The following is a 25130-nucleotide window of genomic DNA, read 5'->3' as shown; positions in this document are numbered from 1 at the left end:
AGAATGAAAAGCAGAAGGAACAGGCTTCCTAAGCTCTGGAGAAGAGAGCACTCAAGGGTCCAGGGACCAAGATGAAGTTAGACTTCAGGTGCAGTGGCTGTAATAGTTGAATGGCTCATAGAATCTTGACAGTGAGTGAGTGTTCTTAAGCAGAAAGAGAGTTGCTTCAAGTCACGACCTTTATCACCATACATGGCAGCTCACAAACCTTTTGTGAACGTCTACTCACTGGTCTTTCCTATCGAAAACAACTCTGATTTTCCAGGGCTCTGCTCTGGCTCACCAAGCTACCTTTTATCCAATAATACAGTTCATTCGATTATTTTAATAGTTTTACATCTTTGGCTTTCTTGCTTCTATTATTTACATGAGGGTACTGGATAATATTTTAATTACATTTAGGTTTACCACAAAATTAATTGTATACCAAAATAAAAAATTAAAGTTACTTTCCATTTATGCAATATTCATTTGTAGACTGCCTTTGATGGGGTTATAGTTTATTTTCAATTCTGTTTTACTTACTTATTCTTGTTCACAGAATAGTTGTTTGGAAGGCTTGGGAAATCAGGCATTTTAGAAAGATACTTTCTAAATAGATAAAGGTTAATTGTTAAATGGCGAGGCCAAGGCAACTTCGGCTGGCTGAGAAGGTCACAGCAGAAGGTCTGTCTCAGCAAGGCGTGAGAGGGACAGCTGCGGTCCTCTTGGTGGTTTTAGGTTTGATGGGAACTACACTCTGCATAAGCAAGCTGGAGCTTCCTGGTGGTCCTGCTAATGACTGCTGTATTCCTAATTTTAGGGAAGAATGCTTAGTCTCATTATCCCCAAAATGTCCTTTGCTTTGTAGGATTCTAATCAAATCAAATGCTAGTATAGGAGAAGGGGTTAATGCTTTATGCAAGGTTGAGCTGTTTGTGGAAAAGAATTAAAAGGCAACAGGCTCCCTGGTATATACTTCCCACTAGAATAAAGATAAATGTTATTAAAGTTTTAATTCAATATGTGCTACAAATACAGCAATGGTTAGGATGTCAAAACTGTAGAATCGATCTAAGTGAACCTTAAATAAGTACAATAAAGAAATTAAAGAATTACAGAAAGAACCGCAGAGAGGGGATACATTTTAAAAAGGGCCTGCTTTGAACTTGGGGCTTCTAGTAAAGATTAGATTAGGAAGGTACTGTTCTAGCTTGTGTAGCCAATTTCTGCGTAGCTCGACAGCACTCTAGGCCTTGGCTTGTGTGGACAGCCCGTTATCTCACACCTGTCTGTGATAGTAACCCATGCTCTGAACATGCCTTTGAAAATCGTTGTCTCGCACCTGTGATTGAAACCCATGCTCTAAATATGCCCTTGGAAATCAAAGAAATTGTGACTAGATGAAAGTGGACCACAGACTTGTTACTGTAAGAAGAAAGCATCATTATGTGACATATAAAAATAAAGTCTGGTGCTCGAGAGCCAGAGCCCTGCCATCAGCCTTGCTGGGAGTGTCTCTCATTTCTTTGAGCGCCCTCACCTCTCACACCTTGGGGCCCCTGGACTGGCTGGAGCTGGTCTCCGGCAGTTAAATATTTTTTTTTTTTTTTAATTTATTTGACAGATAGAGTTAGTGAGAGAAAGAGAGATAGAGAGAAAGGTCTTCCTTCCGTTGGTTCACTCCCCAAATGGCCGCCACAGCCGGAGCTGCACCGATCCGAAGCCAGGAGCCAAGTGCTTCCTGCTGGCCTCCCATGCGGGTGCAGGGCCCAAGCACTTGGGCCATCCTCACTGCCTTCCCGGCCACAGTAGAGGCTGGACTGGAAGAGGAGCAACCGGGACCAGAACCTGGAGCCCATATGGGATGTCGGTGCCACAGGCACCGGCCCCAGCAGTTAAATTTTTGATATATTTCTTAATTTAAAATATTCTCTGTAATTCTTCGTTTTTAGAATACAGATGCTCCTCAATTTACAAGAGTGGTTTTTCCAGATAAATCCATCAGAAGTTGAAGACATTAAGTAAAAAACATATTTAATACACATAACCTAGCCAACCTCACAGCTTAGCAGCACGGCACACTGCATAGTGCAGGTTGTTTTTCCCTGGGATCATGGGGCTGACTGGCAGCTGTGGGTTGCTACTGCTACCATCTAGCCTTGTGAAGAATATCACATTTCTGGCCTGGGAGTTCAAAATTCAAAATTCCAAGTAGTTTCCACCAGATGTGTTATCATTTTCATACCACTATAAGCTTAACAATTGTGAATCAGGAAGCCTCTGTATGTTATATTTGCTTATTCAAAATTTAGGTTCACGTGCATGTGGACTTACATCTCCATGTTAATGTGTCTCTCATGTACATGTTCCGTATGCTAGAAGCTGAAAACTGTAAAGACTACATTTCTCAGACTCTCTTGCAACTAGAACTTTGTATGATTATACCCTTCTATGTATACTTGTAGGGGTCAAAGTAATCACTGTGATGTGGAAGCTTTGCCACTTCTACTGTTGGAGCCATCTGATTCTTCTAGAACAGTCATGACAGAATGTTCTAGTGTTGGGGCTGGTGCTGTGGCAAAGAGGGTTAAAGCCCCAGCCTGCAGTGCAGGCATCCCGTGTGGGTGCTGATTCAAGTCCTGGCTTCTCCACTTCCAATCCAGCTCTCTGTTATGGCTTGGGAAAGTAGAAGATGACCCAACTCCTTGGGCCCCTGCCCCACATGGGAGATCCGGAGGAAGTTCTTGGCTCCGGATCAGCTCAGCTCTGGCCATTGTGGTCATTTGGGGGGTGAACCAACAGAATGGAAGATTCTCTCTGGCTCTACACCTCTCTGTAACTCTGTCCAAATAAATAAAATAAATCTTAAAAAAAAAAAAAAAAAAAAAAAAAAAGACTGTTCTAGTGTCTGGTCCTTAGCTCCACAGGCACTGAGCAGCTAATGAAAGAGGTGCTTTCCATAGGACAGTTTTTGATTGTGTTTGTTTTTCCTAAAAAAAAGCTTGGCTTTGCTAGAAATACTACAACTTACTTAACATCCTATAAGAAATCCCAGGGCAGGTGTTGTGGCCGAGCAGATGAAGCCACCGCTTGCAATGCTGGTCAGAGTCTCGGCTGCTCCACTTCAATCCAGCTCCTTGTTAATGGCCTGGGAAAAGCAGCGGAAGGTAGCCCAAGTACTTGGGCCCCTGCACCCATATGGGGGACACAGAAGAAGATCCTAGTCCCTGATTATGCCCTGGTGTAGCCCCTACTGTTGTGGCCATTTGAAGAGTGAAATGGTGGATGAAGATCTCTCTTATCTCTCCCTCTCTCTGTAACTGACTTTCACATAAATAAACACTTTTAAAATAAGTCCCTTATTATTTAAGCTAACAAATCTACTTTTTATCATTAAAACTCGGAAGAATATGGTCAGTGAATAACATGGCATCACCAATACTGATCCCTATTATTCTTTCCCATCAGCTTCTCCTTTCCCTACTGCCATTTTCCCAAGCTATTTGACTCATAAAGAAAAAGACTAGCCTTCTTGAGATACTATCATCAAAGAGTTAAATTTGCATATTAAAACCATTGGACTTTTTCAGCTGTATTTCTGTTAGGCTACCTTCAATTCTAATTCTAGATGTACTTTAGTTTTGCTAATAAAGATGTACATTCTAACATTAATTCTTAGTCATAAATCTAAGCCATAGCTATTTTTTCAAAAGATTTATTTACTTATTGGAGAGAGAGAGATTGGGAGGTAGAGACAGAAATCCTCCATCTTCTAGTTCAACCCTCAAATGGCCATAATGGCTACAGCTGGGATGGTCCATCTCAGGAACCAAAAGCTTCCTCTGGGTCTCCCCTGTGGGTGCAGGAGCCCAAGGACCTGGGCCATTCTCTGCCACTTTCCCAGAAACAGTAGCTGGGAGCTGGATCAGAAATGCAGTAGCTGGGACAAGAAACTGGCACCCGCATGGGATGCAAGCACTGCAGGGGGCAGCTTTACCCCCTGCACCACAGTGCTGGTTCCAAGGTGTAGCCATTATAAAGGGCCCTTCTCATACATTATGCCACACACTAGTCTTTGAATTGTGCTCTATAAAATTCTGTCAGAATTCTTTGGAAACGCATCAGAGACAACTCTCTCTTTCATCCTCAGTCATAGTAGCTCAGGTTTTACAGGTGTTTTACTTATTTGGCGTCTGTAATTTGCATGCATGTTGTGAAGTTAAGATAGCCACTGTTTTATGTAATCAACAATTCACTAATTTTCTCCTTTTTAAACCACATTATCTGAAACAGGCATATAACATATGGTGAAAAGCAGAGACTCTGGAACCAGAGTGCCTGGGTTTGAACGGCACTCACTGGTCATTTCCTAACTCAAATCACATTGGGAAAATTACTATATCTGCAAAATGCGGCTATTGTGAAGATTAGATTAGTTAACAGCAAATAGAGCATTTAGACAGCCAGGAATGTGTAACTGCTAAGTACGGCCTACCAACACCACCACTGGATTTCTGTTTATTTAAGGTCTTCACAGTTCATATTTTAGTTTCTCTTTCACAGGTCATTTTTGCTTTTCTTTTGTCCTGAAAGAAAATTTGAACAAGGATGAATACTTTTCTCATTTTAGGAATCTTACCTTCCAAGTTTTTGCCCTTCTCCACTGAAAGCCTTGAACCTCAGCCTAGGTTTTACATATTCTTGATCCTGATGGTCCTCCATGTCCAGACTCAGTTGGCCTTCATGAACCAGTCGCTGAAGCTCCAAGGGAATCTCTCTTGAAAAAAGGGAAAAACATTTAAGCTTTCTAAAGATTACTGTCATCAAATCATGAGCTACACCGCAGAACAGCAATTTCTGCTTACATTATCAAATAAGTTGAGTGTCCCTTATCAGAAAGGCTTATGACCAGAAGTGTTTTAATTTTAGAATATTGGCATTATACATAATGAGGTAACTGTAGGATGGGGTCCAAGTCTAAACACAAAATTCACTTATGTTTCATATATACCTAATACATATAGCTTCAAGGTATATTTATATTGTACTTTAGGTGCACCTGCATTTTGACTAGACCTGTCACATGAAGTTAAACGTGAGATTTCTCATTGTGGCAACATGTCAATGCTCAAAAAGATCCAGAGCCGGCGCTCTCGTGAGACCCGGAAGAAGCTCCTGGCTTCAGATCGGCGCGTCTCTGGCCACTGCGGCCATCTGGGGAGTGAACCAGCGGATAGAAGACCTCTCTGTCTCTCTCTCTATAACTCTGTCTTTTCTATATGCCACATTTGTTTCAGTATTAGCCTACAAAGTTTATAGATTTTTACTTAACAATAAATTAGTCTTAATATATATCACTGTACTCTGATTATCAGTATTTTTTCTTCCACTATCGTAAAATCAGCATCATAGAAACAGTAATGCTGGATTTCACCACAGAGGACCATCTCTGCCCCCCAAACGCTCCTACCTCTTCTCACTGATTCCTCAGGTTCCTATATCCATAGCATTGATTCAAACTATTATATTCTTGTGTTTGCCACTACCACACACTGCCTCCTAGGATAGCTTCTCACCTTTCTTAAGGTCTTCAGCATACTGCTTATAGCACTACTTACCTTTGTCTGGTATCCTGACATCATTTGTGCAAAATTTACATTAAAAATTCATGCTAAGTCATCTGGTCCCTTCCTATTACTACATCTTCCAGCTTATTGTCATCTTTATCTCCTTAGTTGTGCTGCTACTTAGGAATAATTCCATGTCAGCTAGTGAAATCTGTATCACAGAAAAGCTTTTATCATCAAAGCAAAAATCACTTGATTCTTCATCCTGTAGCAATAAGGACTGATGAGTTGATATTATTTTTCAGTTGGCTTAGAGTACTATCTCTCTGGACTACTTTCACAAATTATCACTTTAAATTAACTGTTTGAACTACCTGCCAGTAGTAATGCCACTTTAAAGAGTTCTCATACAAGCTGCTGAATTTCAGGCAAGTGTGCAGTGTAAGTCACCCTGTCACCAGTAAGCAGGACAATGCTATAGCGGACGGGCAGCTACATGCTAACCAATTTCCTGATCTCTTATATTAAGATGTTTCTGCTTAGAGTTGGGTCATGGTTTCATCAAGATTTTTAAAACGGGGCCAATATCCAACGTCCCATGTCCCTTCCCCTCAAAGCCAGAAGTAGTGACTGAGACAGCAATACAGCCTTTACATACTTGGGAAAAAGGCCCATTCTCCCAGCAATCACTTACATAATACTGTCTAGTAATCAACTCTTGAAAAGCAGAAGGGCACACCACTAAATAGTCATCTGGTTAATGGGAAAAAAAAAAGCCCCATTCCAAGTAACAGAATACAAATAATGTATCTTACCCTCTCTTAACAGACTCCAAAAACTGAGCATTTGTTGGGTCACTGTAAGGTCTCAATTCTCCATCATCTAAGCTGAAACCATTGCTCCACAGTTTAAGCAAAACCTGAACCTGTGAGATAAGGAGTAGGGGAGAAACCATTTCCATCAAACAAGGCTAAGTTTTCCAATGTGGTATCTCACAGAACATTACACTGCTACTTAGATTTAAAATAGGAATTTATCCCTATTGTGCTTTATTCAGTTTGCTTAGCAGACTAGCATTCAGTTTAACAAATGATAATGGCTGAAAATACCAAAGGTTCCACAGCTTGACCCTGACCTCGAAGCACAACTACCAGTAAAAGAAAACAGAAGACGGCACCCAGCTATGATCCCACTACTCCCACCCTTCCTCTTCTCTGCTACAGAGCTTAAATACTCATGATAAAGGGCAAGAGAAGTCCCAATGTGCTTCTACGAAAATTATAAATGCTGAAAATGAAACTATAATTCCAACATTTTAAAAGGCAACAGAAACAAAGAATGACTTTAGTGTCTATGTTTACAACCCAGCTCATTATACCAACTATAATCATTATCACAATATATGACACTTTTAAAAACAATTTTCTTTGAAAAACAGAGAGATTGGGACATACAGGGAGGGAGACTGAGTGAGCTACTATCTGGTGGCTCACTCCCAAATGCCCACAATGGCTGGGGAGACCAAAGTCAGGAGCTGAGAACCCAATCCACATCTCCTCCATGGGTTGCAGGAAGTCAACTATTTTAAACATCACCCTTGACTGCCAGGGTCTGCACTGGCAGGAAACTGGAATCAGAAGCCAGAGCCTGGTATGTAACCCAGGCACTCAAATGTGAGAAACAGGTATCCTAACCAGGGGCTTAGCCAGTAGGCCAGATACTTGGCCTGTAAGCCCATTTTGACAGTCACCTACACATTCTTTCAACAATCAGTTATGTACCTCTAAGTATAAGGCATGAATGAGATACATGATACAAAAATTTACACTGAGACCTTACACATTGATCCTTTGAATAAAGCTTCAAAAGTTAACAAAGAAATTTATATTCTTGGTTTTAAATTTCAAAATTAAAAGTAGTAACCAAAGGAAAATATCTATCAATTTTCATTTTGAGTACTATACCTACATCTTGCAGCTGATTTTCTCCATAGATGTATTCAGACCGCTTACAAAAGGAATTTCCCAACCTGTATCCTCCACCTGTAAAAGACTACAATAAAAGTAAGATAAAAATTGAGTTAAAGGTTTATTAAGTAAAGTGTAATTACAAATTGTGATGTACTATAAACTAGATAATCAAATTAAGATGAGCATTTATGCACTGGAATGGGTATTTTCAAGTGTAGCTAAGGTATTTTTAAGCTACCATTACAATGTTATGACAAGTCTTAGAGTAAAGGAAGAATTTTATCAATGAGTCTAAATGACCCTGAAGAAAAGCTATAAGCTTATTTTATAAGCTATTTGGATTCAACTGTAACAAGTCAGCTCTGATTAGACTTTTTATTTTGCTATACTAATCACAAGTTCTTCCATTCATCAGGTAGGGCGGATTCTAAGTAAAAATACTGTTCTTTCTAATCACTCCTAATATCCTCAATGATCTAATTGTCACATTTTTTTTTTTTGTCCATACAGACTAAATCATCAATTCTACATTTTTTTAAAATGGAAGCAGAGAGCTTGCAAGAACCAAAGTGACTTTAAGACTTGACTGAGGGGTTGGTGTTGTGGCATAGCGGGTTAAGCCACTGCCTGTAGTACCAGCACCCCATATGGGTGCTAGTTCGATTCCTGGCTGCTCTACTTCTGATCCAGCTCCCTGCTAATGCACCTGGGAAAGCAAGAGAAGATGGCCCAAGTGCCTGGTCCCCTGCCACCCATGTGCGAGATACAGATGAAGCTCTTGCTTCCTGGCATTGGTCTAGCCTAGCCCCTACAATTTGGGGAGTGAACCAGCAGATGGAAGATCTGTCTGTTTCTCCCTCTTTCTCTCTAACTTTGCCTTTCAAATAAATAAATAAATCTTAAAAAAAAAAAAAAAAGACTTGACTGAGAAAGCATTTCAAGCTGTTGACAGATAATAAAAACTAAAATTTGTTTCATCAGAATAGTTCTCCATATTGATATCAAAATCAATATGGAGAAGACATGCTTTTTCAGCAGACACTCATCTAGGAACACCTCCAACCTTCTAAGCCATCGTATGCGAGTTCATGTGGGAGTTTAGAAGACCTCACCGAGTGACTGTGATTGGAGAATTCCAGGCTGAGAATGCTGATTATGGGAATAAATAACAATTAGACATAAAGACACTTGAAGTCTTCAATACTCCAATACTGAGATGGCTGATAAAAAAGCTATATTAATGCTCAACAGAAATCTAATAAGGTACAAAAGCACTTTCACAAAGAATGGTGAACCTTTTCAACAAATACATTGGGGCAACTGGCTATCTATAAGCAAAAAAGGAAACAATATAAATCTCACATTTTACATAAAACTAACTCAAAATGAATCATGGGCTTAAGTGTAAAATGCAGACTATGTAACTTTTTTGGATAACATGGGCAAGAATGAGTGGTTCTAAGGTTTGGTGAAAGTTCTTAGACAATAACAGAAGCATGATCCACAAAAGAAAATAAAAACCTGAAAAACTGGACTGCATTAAAGTTTAAAACTTTTGCTCTGCAAAATTCCAATTAAGAGGATGAAAATATAAATTATAGTCTGAGAGTATCTGTAAACCATATCATTCGACAAAGGACCCATACTTATTAAAATATTTTAAAAACTCTCAAAACTCAATAATAACCAATGGGCAAAAGTCATAAAGAGATATTTCACTGAAAAGAGTAAAAAATATGGCAAACAAGCACATGAAATGATGTTCAACACCACTAACAATTAAGAAAATGCAAATTAACATTATCACTCATTGGGGAAATGCAAATTCAAACTACAGTATGTTATCACTATACAACTATCAACATGGCTAAATCAAAAATAGTGACAATGTCAAATGCTTATAGGATAAAGAGAAATAGTCTCTCATACACTGAGAATATAGAATGGTATTACCATTCTGGAACACAGTTTGGCAGGTTCTTTAAACTCAACACGGACTTACCATATGACTCAGTAACTGCACACCTGAGCATTTATGCTATAAAAACTAGAATTCATCTGTAGACAAACCTATGTATGATTGCTCACAGCAGTTTTATTTGTGATAATCAGCATCTAGAAACAGCTAGAATGGCCCTGAATAAATGAATGGTCAAACCTGTGGTACATCCATACCATAAATGCAACTTAGAGAAAGAACAGTCTTGATACATGGGATAACTTTGAAGTACCTTGAGGGCACTATGCCAGCTGAAAAAACTACTCCCAAAAGATTTACCTATTGCGTGATATCATTTTTATAACATTTTTAATGTTACAAAATCACAGAGATGGAAAAAGAGAGTAGTGATGGCCAGAGGTTAGAGAGTTAGTGTAGGAGAAGATAGTGGGCATGACTACAAAGGGGTACAACATGAGTAGCTTTGTAATGATAGAATGGTATCATGATTGAGTTATATAAATCTACAAGATAAAATTTTTTGACACAGAGTGTATTAATAGCAAATTCATGGCTTAAATATTGTCCTACAAAGTTCAAGAAGTTTGTGAAAAATGGAATTAATTGATAAATTTTCATGCAGAAAAATGTCAAAATTCATGTACACAGGGTTTCTTTAAAAGGTATGTAGAAATGCATATGATAAAAAAACTATGAAGAGATTTCAAAGTACTTTGAATTAAATTTACCTTTTTGAAATAAATTTATCTTTTAATTTCATTTTCCACAAATTTCATGAAGTCCTCTCTTATAATCATGCAAAGTAGAACCATTTGGGGAAACTACATGAAATAGGTGAACAGTATGTGAGACTTCTGTCTATACTTTTTGCAAATTTCTGTCAATTAACAGACAGGCAATAATCCTATAACATGAAATATTAAAACAAATATACAATTAGAAAACCAATGTTTGCTTATAAAAGAAGAATAGGAGATCAGATATAGAAATAGTAGGTTTAGTTTTGAAACAGCACACTGACCTTAGATTTGTCATCACTTGAAGATCTTGTAGCTTCATTCAGAGGGACAGCCCCATGCTCCCTTGCCTCTTTGAAAAGTTCATTCACAATTTTCCCAGTTGAAGGTCGAACTATATGTAATCCACGGTATTCATGTTCACCTGAATAAAACCTTTAAACATTATGGTTCATGAAAAAACAAACTCCGAATAACATATGGAAACTAAAGTAAAAAGTTACAGTCTTATGAAATAACTTTTATTTAAAAAGATGCATTCTTTGGGTGGACACTGTGGCAGAAATGCTAAGTCACTGCATGGGACACCCACATCCTGTATTGGACTGAGTGCCTGGGTTCAAGTCCTGCCTCCATTTACCATTCAGCTTCCTGTTAATGCTCCCCCTGCAAAGCAGCAGATTCTCTTAAGTACTTGAGTCTGCCACTCACATGGGAGTCCTAGATGGAATTCTGAACTCTTGGTTTCAGTCTGGCCCCTCTCTGGCTCTTGTGGGCATTTGGGGAGTGAACTGGCAGATAGAAGATCAATCTCTCTCTCCTGACCTCCCTCTGCTTTTCAAATAAATGAAACTGAGCTTAAGAGAAAAGAGGAATTCCTGTAACTTCTATGGAAATATTTAATCCATAATTTCATTTTAAGAAAAAGATTAAATAAGAAACAACTCATGTACTTTCTCACAAAGTTTGCAGAGATTCTGATACCACGTTCAGCACAATACCTGGGTTACTACTTTCCTTCCTTAGCCCCTTGTGATTGTTTATCAAATTCAAATTAGCTTCTTTGGAAAAAGTGGGAGAAAAGTGATAGTCTCATCCGCATAAGAAATCCACTCTCAGCACAGATCTAGTTAGTAAAGAGACCTCTAAACTTATACAGCCTAAATATCAAATTCTAGACTGTAGGGCTACACATACAAGTTTTACTCCTTAGATATTTTTGGATTGGAAAAAAAGACTTGCTCTATCATACTCCCTTGTATTAATGTAGATTACAATTCTTTGCAGTGAATTAGCTATGTGATAATTAATTTCTACTCTCACTCCAACTTCATACATACTCCTAGTTAATATAAAAGAGCCCTTTTTGCATGAGCAGAACAGTTTTCAATTCACACTAGTGAAAGAAAATCCAACTGGAGAACAAAAGTGGCTATCAGTAGAACAACACTCACTAACTGCATAAGGACGGGGTGGGCTTCATCCTGCCAGGGCTCTGGAAACACTGGGGTCTAAGTTTAACCAGGGCAGGAACCTATGGAAGGCTTTCTTCCAAGTTGCTATCTGCAGGGTCCAGTTCTGCAAGGTTGAACACAGTACCCCCATCGGGTCTTAAGACCCACTCCTGGGAATTTACCCAAATGAAATGAAATCAGCATATGAAAGAGTTATCTGTACCCCCATGTTTATTACAGCTCAATTCACAAAACCTAAGATATGGACTCAACTCAGATGCCCATCAACTGATGACTGGACAAAGAAAATGTGGTATATAGACACTATGGAATGCTACTCAGCCAATAAAAAACAATGAAATCTTGTCTTTCACAATAAAATGTATGCAACTGGAAACCATTATACTTAGTGAAATAAACCAGTCCCAAAAAGACAAATGCCATATGTTTTCCTTGATCTATGGTAACTAATAGAGTACAAAAAAAGTAATATATGAGTGAAATTGACATTTTGAGATTTGATGATTGTTTATAGCCCTTGACTCTACTGTTGAGGAACAGTGTTTTTTTCTTCTTATGATTTGTTGAATTCTTTACTTAGTGTAGTTAATCTTATGAGTATAAAATAAACAAAGTAGATAATTGTAAAAATTAAAAGAATAAGAAAGGTGGAGGAGTGAAGGTGTGAACATGGGTGGGAGGGCAGGTAGGGTGTGGTGGGAGTTATCACTATGTACCTAAAACTGTATATATGAAATACATTACATGAAATTTCTTCACCTTAAAACATACATACAAAGAAAAAAGGAAAAAAGAATTTTAAACTTATAAAAAGTGACAACTGTTAAAGAGAAGGAGCTCAAGAGCAGATGGTTTTAGATAGCAATGACAAACACAGAATTGGAAAACTTCCTGCTGTAACTGTCTTCTATTGTAAGCTTCTTTACTCCTTGATATAACTGTCTAATCTGGCAAAGTAAGTATCATTTACACTAGTCTTAGATTTTTTTATTTATCTTTCATTTTATTTGGAAGGCAGAGACATAGAGATCTTCCATCCCCTGGTTCACTCCTCAAATGTTATAAAAGCTAGGGCTGGGCCAGCATGAAACAAAAGTCAATCCAAGTCTTCAGTGTGGGTAGCAGAGACCCAAGTACTTGAGCCATCATCTGCTGCCTCACAGGGTGCACATTAGCAGGAAGCTGGAAATGAGACCAGACCAGGACATAACCCAGGCACTCCGATATGGAATGTGGGCATCCCAAAGCAGCGTTTAACTACTGTACCCAATGCCTGTCCCAGCTGTCTTGATGAGAAAGATCTTACTGGAAGTCAGCCATAGGAAATATTTACTAGCAATTTTTACAGTCATAGATAATGGTCTTATTACTTAAGAAATCTTTGCCTGCCTCCAAAGTCAGGAAGATACTCTACTTTCCAGAAACTTTATTGTTTTAATTTTTATGTTTTCATCCACAATCCACCTGGAACTGATGTTTGCATGTGGTGTAAAGGGGAGGTCAAAAATTATTCCCCGTATATAAATGTTTATTTTACTCAGAGCCATGCCCCCCCAAAAAAATCTCTCTTCACTGTTCTGTAGTGTCACCTCTGTCTTAAATCACATGGTCATCTAGGATTCCGAGTTCTCCATTTTGGTCCATTGCCTACTCTCAGTCCTGACTCAATCACTGCAGCTTTGACCCAAGTCTTTTTATCCTGTAGTGCAAGTCCTCTACTTTGTTTTAATTCTTCATGAATGTACTATTTTCTTTTTTTCAAGGGAGAGAATTGTTAATTTTTACTGACCATTGATGTAATGATTTTATGCTAACACTAACTTACTAGCCTCTATCTGCAGTGCCAGCATTCTATATATGGGCACCAGTGTGACTCCCAACTGCTCCCTTCCCATCCAGCTCCCTGCTAATACGCCTGAGAAAGCAGTGGAAGATGGCCTAAGTCCTTGGGAACCTTGCACCTAATTAGGAGACCTGAAAGAAGCTCCTGGCTTCCATCTGGCCCAGCCCTGGCACGTTTGGGTGGTGAACCAAAGGATGGAAGAGATCTTTCTCTCTCTCCTTTTCTTACTAAATCTCTGCCATTCAAATAAATAAATATTTAAAAATTTGTCATTTAATTAGTAGAAGGACCAAGAACAAAACACAATTTTTGGTTCCTAAAGCAGTTGGTAATCCTTTACCATCTACAAGTCTCCAAAATTTGGGACTTCTACAAGGTAATATTGTTAATCCAACAAATGCTTGTTGAGTGCTTGCTATATGCAAAGCCACTGTTGTTTGTACCAAGGACACGGCATTGGGTAAAATGCTTTTTGTCTTTTTGTAGCCTATATTCAGGTAGATGATTCATTATTCATGAATAAAGCTATTCCTAAAGCTTTGTATTTTTGTAAAACTTTTAAAATTTTCCTATCAAATATCATTAAAAGCAAACTCCTGCTATTTATACAATGTGGGTCAATATTAGATATTAAAATTTGGTGTATCACATCTTATTTGGATCCTTTATTAATAATATAAGCTACAGTTTTCTAGTTCTGGTTTTACAGTTTTTGTTAGATTTATTCCTAAGCATCTGATATTTTTGAATATAAATGTTATCTTTTAAAAATGTACTTTCTATTTCTTACTTGAACATAGAAATAAAATTGACTTCTCATTTTTGATCTTAAATTCAGGGTCCGATCTTATTAACATACTATTAAATCAAACAGTTTCAATATGGTCTTTTATAGTTTTCTCTGTGTGCAAATAATGAATTTCCTATCTTTCCAATTGTATATTTTTGTTCTTCTATCATTGTGCTAAAACCTCCAGAATAAGTTAAATGAAAATGATGAAAGGGGTTACTTTTTGATGTATTCCCAACTTCAGAAGAAAGTCTCATTATTTCACTGCTGAATGTTTTATTTTCCGCAAGTTAGGTTGTCTGTAGATCTTTCAAAATCAGATTATTTAACCCTTTTAACCTGTTTGTTGCATGTTATGTGTGTGTGTTTTATAAAGATTTGAATAGCAGAGTGAAGGGGGGGGTGGGAGAGAGAGAGAGAAGAGGGAAAGGGAGGGGCAAGGCCTGGGAGAGACATCCATCTCCCATCTGCTGGTTCACTCTGCAAATGGCCACAGTAGCTGGATATAATGCTCTAATGTGGGATGCCAGTTGCAGGGAGCAGCTTGGCTCACTGCCACAATGATGTCCCTGCTGTATGTTTTCTTAAAACTATAAATGTTGTGAGTTTAGCTCCACATATTTTAAACCCATGTTATCAAATGTAGGATAGTTCCATCTTCTGGAGGGACTGACACTTTATCACTATGAAATGTCTCCTCTTTAACTTCAGCAGTGCTTCTCCCTTTAAGAGCTGCTTTGTTTAGTGTTCGCACAGATCATTCCTTTCCTTCCAATTTCTCTAGGTCTTTATATTTACCTTTCTTAAGCTGCATGCAGTTGTATTTGCCTTTCAATCTGCTTTTGTCCTTTAAGTAGACTATTTAGACTATATTTAACATAACTATTGAAATGTTTCAGTTTGTATTTATATTTAGGCTTTATGCTTGTCTTCTATTGAATCACATAATGGTTTTAATTTCCTTAATAACTAGTTACATATTGTACTTTTCTTTTAGATTTTACCAAAGATTACAACGTGCAATATTCACTTATTAAAGACTAATGTAGATTATTGGCCGGCGCCGCGGCTCACTAGGCTAATCCTCCGCCTAGCGGCGCCGGCACACGGGGTTCTAGTCCCGGTTGGGGCGCCGGATTCTGTCCCGGTTGCCCCTCTTCCAGGCCAGCCCTCTGCTGTGGCCAGGGAGTGCAGTGGAGGATGGCCCAGGTGCTTGGGCCCTGCACCCCATGGGAGACCAGGAAAAGCACCTGGCTCCTGGCATCGGATCAGCGCGGTGCGCCGGCCGCAGCGCGCCAGCCGCGGCGGCCATTGGAGGGTGAACCAACGGCAAAGGAAGACCTTTCTCTCTGTCTCTCTCTCTCACTGTCCACTCTGCCTGTCAAAAAAAAAAAAAAAAAAAAAAAAAAAGACTAATGCAGATTATTATACTTTCATCACTTTCAATGAAAAAGAACTCAAAATATATAAAATGAATTGTAATGTTAATAGTAAAGGTAAAGCCACTATAGGGTATAAATAGGATAATAGGATAATTTTACACCTATTATTTATTTCTCTTATCTAGCTACATTTTTATCCAAAAAAGAGGAACATACAGGCAAAATTCAACTGATATATTCATAAACTGTTTTGAAATTTGTGGTTCTATTTTCCTCTGAACTTTTTTTCTGGCTCTCTCAAGCCTCCAAAGGAGTTCTTTCTTATAGTAAAAATTTTTTAAAGGTTTTAATGTTTCATTAATTACATTAAATTCAGTCATGATAAGGCTGCTCTATCACTCCATTAAGTACAAGTATTTCTATTGACCATCAATTAATACAGGAACTATTCAGAGGAGTAGTTCTAAGAGAAAAAGGATAGTCTTTTCACAAACACTTTTTAAAAAATAACTAAAAATAAATATAAATTGTTGAAGTATATATCTCCTTTGCCAATCTCTTTACCTCCAAATCCTGAACAACATTATCTGTATTTGGGACCCACCCTTCTCATGTACTCATATCCTGGGGTAAGATTTTGCTTCTGAATTTATTTTATTTAAAGGTTCTATGTTACTTTATTACAGTCAAACCCAAAAGACTTTTTTAGTTATTACTTACTTTCTTAAGTGTTTGAACCCTTCTTCCTTTCCTCAATTCATATGTGAACTCCGTCTTCCCTGGACTTACATGATACCAAAATTGCTTGTTCCTTTGTCCAGTGGGGTTCAACATCTCCTTCCATCTTATTTTCTTTCTCCTTCTCTTTCATAACTAGGTATACCTGGTTCCTTGAATCCCATTCTCCTGTACTTAAACTCATCTGATCATCAAAATATTAAGCCACTCTCAAAGAAAACTTCCAACTCTATACAAAAGATTCTCAAATATTACGTTTTTTGTAATCCCTTACTATTGGCCCAGTTTTCATTTAAAAGCCTCTATTGGAGAGTTCTACTTGAATCCAACTCATCATCTCCAAAACTAAATCTATGTTCTACATATTAATCCTCCCATTTATAATTACATTTTTTGGCATCTGAGAAAAAGAATCTGTAAGTCTTTATTTACTTGCTCCCTTTATCCCATGCCATCATTAAGTTTCTATAACAAATTCCTTCAAAGTTTCTTACATCAATTTCACCCTTTCTTTACCATCCCACTAATAAAACCTAAATCCAGAACTTGCCAACAACAGCTAGAATTTATCAGAGAGTAACTATGTATTTATTTAATCCTCATAATAATGGCTTTGTCCTCACCTTATAGGTGAGAAAACTGGAACTGCAAGTTTAAATAACTTGCCAATTAGCAAAATCTATTAGAACAGAGAGAAAAAAAAATTAGTACTAAGGTGTGTCAAAGCTATTGTCACTAAATCAGTTTTCATCATTAAATTTACATTAAAAAAACCAAACCTATTCGCTTTTCAGTGCCTTCTACACAAATGGTTCTCAAGGTTGTCCATAATGTGGCAGCATCCAAGACTTGCTACATAACTTGTGGGGTCCATTGCAAAATAAAAATGTGAACACTCTTGGTCAAAATATACTAAGGGTTTCAAGACAGTAATAGCCAAGCATGATGTCTAGCGTGAGGTCTTTTTAAAATGGGGGCGCTGTCTACTGTGTCCTTGTTGCACCCTGACTTATCTAACCTTATTTGTCACACTAATCTACCAAAGTTCTGGTTTCTTTCCTGATGTGATTTCTAGCACTGTCCAAAGAGGTAGATACAAAAATAAGCATGATTTTCTGTACTAAATAAAAAGTAGAAACGCAAGGAAACTGGGCAAATGTTGATACTGAACATGCAATCAAAGGAACTATGTCTGTAGTGTTAGAAAACATTGATTACAAAAAAATTGCCAATAATTTATATTATATCTCAAGCAGAATAAACACGGTTTAAATATCAAGCAGCATCTTTTAAGGAAGTTCATCCTTTTGAATATCTAAATAATCCTAGAAATCAAATCTGAGGGACAAGGTCCTAAGAACTGCATTATCAAATTATGATGATTAATAACATTATTTCAGATGGTATAAAAGAAATCCATCCATTAAAAATATCTTGATTATATCTGAATAGCAAAGAAAATACTAATGTTATTCTAAGAACTCAAATATTCTGATTTGCTACACAAAAAGCAGATAAAGTCCTTCCAAATATGCTCAAACTGAAGAACAAATAGTGAATGAGTACATCTTAGCTACAGAAATATACCTTAAGCACTTTCAAAATCTGGATGGAGGAATAATTTAAAGAAGCAGTTAACAAATATATTATATATATAAATAATCAAATAAGAGCTAAATGAAGAGATAAGATATTCAAACAGTGTCAAGATACCAACCTGCTTATTACAAAGGTAAAACTGTACCTTACAATGGAGTGATGTGGTTTTCAGCACCTTAACCAAGTGAACATATCACCAATAGTGGAAAAACCTGAAATCACATGGCTCCTGATGTGATATAATAAATAGCAGACATTATCAGACTTATCTAGTAATCTTGACAAAAATGCTTAGCAAGAAAATCTAATCATAAGGAAACAATGATCTAGAATGTGGGACATTTTATTAGACATCTGGCCTAGACCATGAAAGTCCTAAGTCAGTGTAATAAATCTGATATTATGCAGAACTAAAAAAGGGACAAAAAGGTGGAAAGAATGGTCTAGATTTATAAATCCAAAAGAAGATTATTTTAATGCAGTGCACAGTCCTTGGTTAGATTTTAAATCCCTAAGAGCTATCTGACCACAGACTATGTATTAAGTGATATTGTGGACTTACTGCTAAGTTTTCAAGTTGTAATATGTTATGAAGGTGATAAAGGAGCATGTGCTTATTCTGAGGAGATGCATGCTGAAGTGTCATGATGGACACAATCTTTTCACACAGTTGGGTGAAGAGTGTGCACAAGGGCAATGTTACAGCATGTTAACAACTGGAACACACAGGTGAAGCAGATGCAGTATTTACCCGCTGGACTAATCTTTTGATTTTCTAAGGGTCTGAAAATGGATAAAATAAAAATCTGAGGGAAACTATGTTTTTTCTTTTCATTCAGTTCTAGAAAGATGTGCTATCTTTATTCCCCCTACAAAAAGCTATGATGTAGTAACAATGTAAGAGAAAATAATGTGAATTTTTCAAGTTTTGGAAAATTATACCCTGAGAATGAGATATAATCAGAAAAGATGTTTCTACCCAGGGATGATATTTGCAAAACTAAAAAGATGTTAATGAAATTACTTATGGTGACAAAATATAGCTGGTTCTCATCTATTAAATCTTCTAGATTGTTTCTTTTTATGGTTCAGGAATTTTAACAACAGCAAATACTACCCAGGAGGTCACTTATTAGATGATTCATCACCTGACAGAGCAGAGACAGGGTCCAGAAGCCATAGATTTTCAAATGAAAGGGAAAAAATATCTCATTGAGACTCCAGGGAGGGACTTTAAAGAACCACACAGACACTTGAAAATAACTGACAAACTTGTGAATGAATGTGTCTTTGCAAAAGGGTCTGTAGGTTTCCTAAGATCCTCAATGAGTCTCATGACTCAAAAATATTAAAGAACCACTTTGTCCAAGAAAAATAGTATTCAGATATAATCGCATATAATGCCAACAAAAATATCAGGTACTTCAGATAAGTTTTCCATAAAGGTCTTTGCTTTTTGTCTATAGAAGTTTTAGACCAGGTACCTAAATAACTTGAGAAAATATAATTAAAAAAAAAATCCCTAAGAGTATTTACTTTAACTTGGGATTGGTGAACTAAAAAGAGATATTTGATTTTTTACAACAAAACTTACCGTTGAGGTGGTGTTCGTGGACTCTTGAAGACTGTAGTTTTAGGTCTATCAGACTTGGAAGATTTGCATTTCACTTCATCTTCATATAGTTCTGCCAAGGCCAACTACATAGTAACAGGCTTGTTATTCAGTAGAACACTAGAAATAAGCTCTTCTATGCAGCTTTAAGTTATGACTACACTATTAACTTGAAAATGAGCACTACAGATTTCTTATAAGTTATGTGAAGGCTGCTACTTCTGAGGATGACTTTCCCCAAAATAAACTCATTGTAGCTCTCCATTTAGAGAACCAAAATGCCATTATATACCAGAATAAGTTGAAGTTGGAAAAGTAATTGTTTAATTATTTTCAGTTAACTATTCAACAGTTGCAAAAATCTGTATTAGGCAACAAGCCATTTTAAAATTCGGACCAATTAACTCTCCCACAATTCTTTTACGAATGCTTCAAGACATTTCACACTAATATCAGCTTCTTTCATGAGGATCTCATACAATAACTCCATTCAACTGTTAGAAGTTTTCAAAATCCAAGCACATAAAACAATTTCACAAGTAATGTTTAAAATTTACCAGACATATAAATTTCATCAAAATTAGTTTCTGAGAAATGAAATAATGAATTATATATATGTGTATATATATATATATATGGTTTACATATGAGTTGGAAAATAATAGTACCAAATTATACTCTATGTAACACATCTAGGTATCTTCAAAATAAAACTATATTTGTTCTGTAAGTAGAATTTTGAAAAGTAATCCAAACAGTTCTGTATTACTTTTTTCCCATTTTTGACATCTTTGGACAATTAGCTCAAAAACTTTCCTTAATACTCCTTGTGGCTATTCACTTACAACAGGTGTGTCTACAGTCTTTGGTCTGTCTTCCCTTCTTACAGAACAAATTTTTTTTTGAAGCATAAGAGATAAGAAAAGCACCACCACAAATGCTTTTCTCAGTAGGAAAAGAAGCTCATGGGGCAGTTAATTGAAGATTCTATTAGTCAACTCTTAAAATATACATACAACAAAGCTGAATGACTTCTCATTTTTGATTTTTTTTTTTTTGCCCTCACACATATGTATCAACAGTCATATTTCCAATATGGCAATTTTGCAAGAAATCCAAATTATAAAAGTGCTTTGTTATCTTGGAGGCAGATGATGGCTGAAGCACCTGGGACCCTGCCACCCATCTGGGAGATCCGGATGGAGTTCAAGGATCCTGGCTTTACCCTGGCCCAGCCCTGAATGTTGTGATCATTTAGGGAGTGAATCAGAAGATGGAAGATCTCTGTCTCTCTCCTGTCACTTTGCCTTTCAACTAATTAAATAAAATTTTTTGATGTCAAATGACATCAAATTAGTAAGCACTGGTCAAAGCCAATGGCATTTCAAAATCCCAAAATTTCAGTATGAAGATGTTTCAATGATACAGAGAGAATAAAGTATATAAGGATCTTTTCTCTAGAACTTGATATGTGAAGAGCTTAAATAGAAATCTGAGGCCAGCGACGTGGCTCACTAGGCTAATCCTCTGCCTGCGGCCACCAGTACACCAGGTTCTAGTCCTGGTTGGGGTGCCGGTTCTGTCCTGGTTGCTCCTCTTCCAGTCCAGCTCTCTGCTGTGGCCCGGGAAGGCAGTGGAGGATGGCCCAGGTCCTTGGGCCCTGCACCCCATGGGAGACCAGGAGGAAGCACCTGGCTCTTGGCTTCAGATTGGCGCAGCGCGCCGGCTATAGCAGCCATTTGCGGGGTGAACCAACGGAAGGAAGACCTTTCTGTCTGTCTGTCTCTCTCACTGTCTAACTCTGCCTGTCAAAGAAAAAAAAAAAAAAAGAAAAAAAAAAAAGAAAAAAAGAAAAGAAATCTGAAAAAAACAAAGTAATGAGTGAGAATATTGAGAATATGGCAAAAGATTACAAGTACTGGAATTCTCACCCTTACAGTGAAGTTCTTAAAGCTACAGTAAGGATTCATTATAAAGATTATTAGCAACAGAAATCTGTGCTTCAACAAGCCTTCTGGGTGATTCTAATCACAACTCAAGCTGACACCAGATGATATGGATTAATGATACCCAACAGGATTAGGATACTTGTAGCAATTATAACACAGTATCAGACGTTCTTTGTTCAGACACAATATCCACTATCAAGCTGAATCCTTAACCTAGTATGTACTGAAGTTATTTTTTTCTCCAGTCTCCAAATAAGATATATTCATTTAAAAACTTCCATGCCTATTCTACCGTTTCTTACCCTCCCTTCAAACGAGGTATGTTTCAAGCAGTGTCAAGCTTAACGAACTCTACCATATACCCCAAAGAGGTGAGACAAGAAGTCCCCGGAGGACAACCCATCCTGCAGAGTCTTCGCTAGCTAAGTGATTCTGGGGGGAAGGAATAAAAACAGTTCCCGTATGAGTACACACACACACACACACACACACAGGAACAGAATGACACTGGGCAGCACGACAGGAGAATTTTTAAAATTTTTACCAATTTACAAATATTTAGGGAATTCACTAACTCTAAGGGATCATGTCAAACAACACATAGGCAGGCCTCTTCTAGTACCTTCTCTCAGGAATCATTAAGTAGCCCCAACAGCTTCCCAGCCACTGTCATATTTGCCATCTTTTCATCACAGGTAAAACCACAGAAGCATTTTGAGATGTCAAGCCAAGGGGATTACTGGGAACTCACACTGTACCTCCCTTAGCTTGTCTCGTCTCATGTCTCTATTTCAGCAATGTCAACGAAATGATCACCTGATACTGATGCATTTTCCCATACTGGCTAACAGAGTCCACACAGGCCAATCCAGCCTGGAAAAGCATCCGAACACACTAAGTAGTCCACATTCCAGAGGCTGACCACAGCATTGTATTCCCTGGAGCAAAGTATATTTCTCATGGGGCCAAACTTCATACAGATGCAGGTGGAAAGATAGGTGCTGATAGACTGCAGTAACTCAGTTCTTAGTAGCTGTGGATATTGACACAACCGTTGCTATTTGTCAAGAACATGTTACTATCACTGAACCAAATAGTTGACCTCAAACTTGAATGGCTCCTCTGCTTTGGCACAATGTATTCTGGCATCAGTAAAGGTTACCACATTATCCTTGTTGCTGACAGCAATGGTCTGTCTAGGCTCTAGCAAGTATTAATGTTCTCCCCTTTAGTGTCCATGGTACAATACATTCTGTAGTCCTCACATCTCAGATGTGTTTTCTCCAAATGCCATAACAATGATTACTTGGTTCCCAACAAAGCTGGTCAACACTATACCCATCTCCCTGATAATTTTTTATTAAATATTTATTTGAGAGAGTTACAGAGAGAGGTAGAGACAGAGAGAGAGGTCTTCCATCCACTGGTTCACTCCCTAGATGGCTGCAACGGCCGGAGCTATGCCGATCTGCAGCCAGGAGCAAGGAGCTTCTTCCGGGTATTCCATGGGTGCAGGGGCCCAAGGACTTGGGCCATCTTCTACTGCTATCCCAGGCCATAGCAGAGAGCTGGATGGGAAGAGGAGCAGCCGAGACTAGAACCAGTGCCCCATATGGGATGCCGGCACTTCAGGCGAGGGCTTTAACCTGCTGCGCCACAGTGCTGGCCCTGATAATTTTCTTTTAACATTTATTTATTTGAAAGGAAGAGTAACAGAGGGAGATAAACAGGTCTTCAATCCACTGGTTCACTCCGTAAATGACTCAAGGACCAGGGCAGAGCCAAGAGCCCAGAACTCCCATGTAGGTTGTCAGGACCCAAACATTTGGGCCATCTTCTGCTTTCTCAGGCACATTAGCAGAGAGCTGGTTGGAAGTGGAGTAGTCAGGATTTGCACTCCCATACAGATGCCAGAGTCACACAAGCAGAAACTCAAACCACCAGACCACAATGCCGGCACTGACAACTGTTTTCTTTCATCAACTTAGTCCTTGGTGGCTATCTTATTGAAGGACCTTGAGGTTAAGGGACACCTGTCACAGCTCCAGGCTACTGAATACACCTTGGAGCTGTGCATGGGGGAACTTTTGCATCTTGTTGTAGCCCCAGAACGATTCTTTCATCCTGAGCATGTAGTGCAATGGACCATTGCTCACTGAGCTCCACTCTGGCCCACCGCTGAGGGACCAACTGGCTGCCAAGGGCACCACCCAGCTGAGCTCATGGACCCTAACATATATCCACTGCTACCAGGTGGGAGCAGTGCTGGCCTGAAGTTATCCTTAATTTCTCCTCTTCTCCTCTCCACCAACTTCCAACTTATATGGAAGTACAGACTGGAAAACAGAAAGCCTTTTTCTTCCGATCATCTGCTGGGGGAGATCTGGGATGGAAGTATACAACTGAATACCTTAACCAGCTGTTAAAGCACTGTGCATAGATGAACTGAGGCTCACCAGTAAAGACAAACATTCGGAAATACTAATCAACACTGAGCAGGATTTTAGGCTTAATATTGTCACTAACTCATCTCACCACAAACTTTCCCGCTGGTCACTTCCCATGGGGGATGAAGGGGTCAAGAAAAGCTGCTCTTGGGTTGATAACCAAGAGTGATTCACAAGTGTGCAAGTCAGCGGCTCCCAGTGCTGGAGTCAGGAAGGCAACTATGCCGTTTTCCCCTAACGGCACCTGAAATGCTCCCAAGTGACTGAGATCCTGACGAACTGCACAGCATGGCAGTGAACATACACTAATTACTTGTGTCAGTTTCAATTAGTAATGTATCATCCTTTATCTTACCCTGAAAGACTCTTAGAATCACTCTTAAAATAAGCATAGCCATGTTAAAAGTAACATAATTCATCAATTTCCAAGAAACCAGTTGGGGAGAACATTACCCAATTCTTTCAAAATTTTTGATAGAAACTTTATTGACACATCACCATTTTGGTTGTTTTCAAGGGGCTTTACAAATTCTTCAGTCTCACAAAATTCTTAAAAAAAAGATGATATGCTGTAATTGACAAACCAAATTATGTTCATAACAAAATCAGTTCTCTTCCTATTGACCTATCATAGAGTAGAGAGGAGATTTTATGTTTATGGTGGAAACAAAGGCATTCTCACAAGCAGCAACATCTACCAGAGTGTCTAAATCTAGTATTAATTCTACAGACAAGCTGTGAAGTATCAGGTAGTCATGAATCAAGCTATTCTCACTTTTCAAATAAAAAGAAATGGATTTATAGTAAAGAAAAGTTCTATATTTTTAATTTAAATGGCATAAGAATGGACTAATAAGTAAGTTATAGCTCATCTGCCTGAGTCAGAATTCTGAGTTTATTTTGCACTGGTCTTTCAGACATTATTTAATCTTTACAGTAGCACCACTATCGTTGCTTATAAATGAAGGCATGGAGAATCAGAGAGTTAAGACATTTCTCCTAATTTCACACACTATCTAAGGGACAGGACCATGATGGAAACCAAAATTGCTCTGGTCACTAATCCATTTTTCCCAACA

The 25130-nt window shown here is 38.1% G+C and overlaps 1 protein-coding gene and 1 pseudogene across 1 annotated transcript in view; both read right to left on the bottom strand.

Moving 5' to 3' along the window:
* The window catches only part of UBXN2B (UBX domain protein 2B), a 38110-nt gene that overhangs the window by 8519 nt on the left and 4461 nt on the right, over window positions 1-25130 (bottom strand). The window contains exons 2-6 of the mRNA XM_002710508.5: window positions 19638-19741; window positions 10501-10651; window positions 7518-7601; window positions 6365-6474; window positions 4622-4759 (exon numbers count right to left, since the gene is read on the bottom strand). Of these exons, the coding sequence (XP_002710554.1) occupies window positions 4622-4759; window positions 6365-6474; window positions 7518-7601; window positions 10501-10651; window positions 19638-19741 (587 nt within the window). The remainder of the gene's footprint in view (window positions 1-4621; window positions 4760-6364; window positions 6475-7517; window positions 7602-10500; window positions 10652-19637; window positions 19742-25130) is intronic.
* LOC149126215 (THO complex subunit 3 pseudogene) lies at window positions 22220-23285 on the bottom strand (annotated as a pseudogene).

This window comes from Oryctolagus cuniculus, chromosome 6, assembly GCF_051225735.1.
Source record: "Oryctolagus cuniculus isolate XC-2025 breed Fujian yellow rabbit chromosome 6, ASM5122573v1, whole genome shotgun sequence".
Lineage (NCBI taxonomy): Eukaryota > Metazoa > Chordata > Mammalia > Lagomorpha > Leporidae > Oryctolagus > Oryctolagus cuniculus.
The sequence above is the reverse complement of the archived record's forward strand: the minus strand, read 5'-3'. Positions and strand labels throughout refer to the sequence as shown.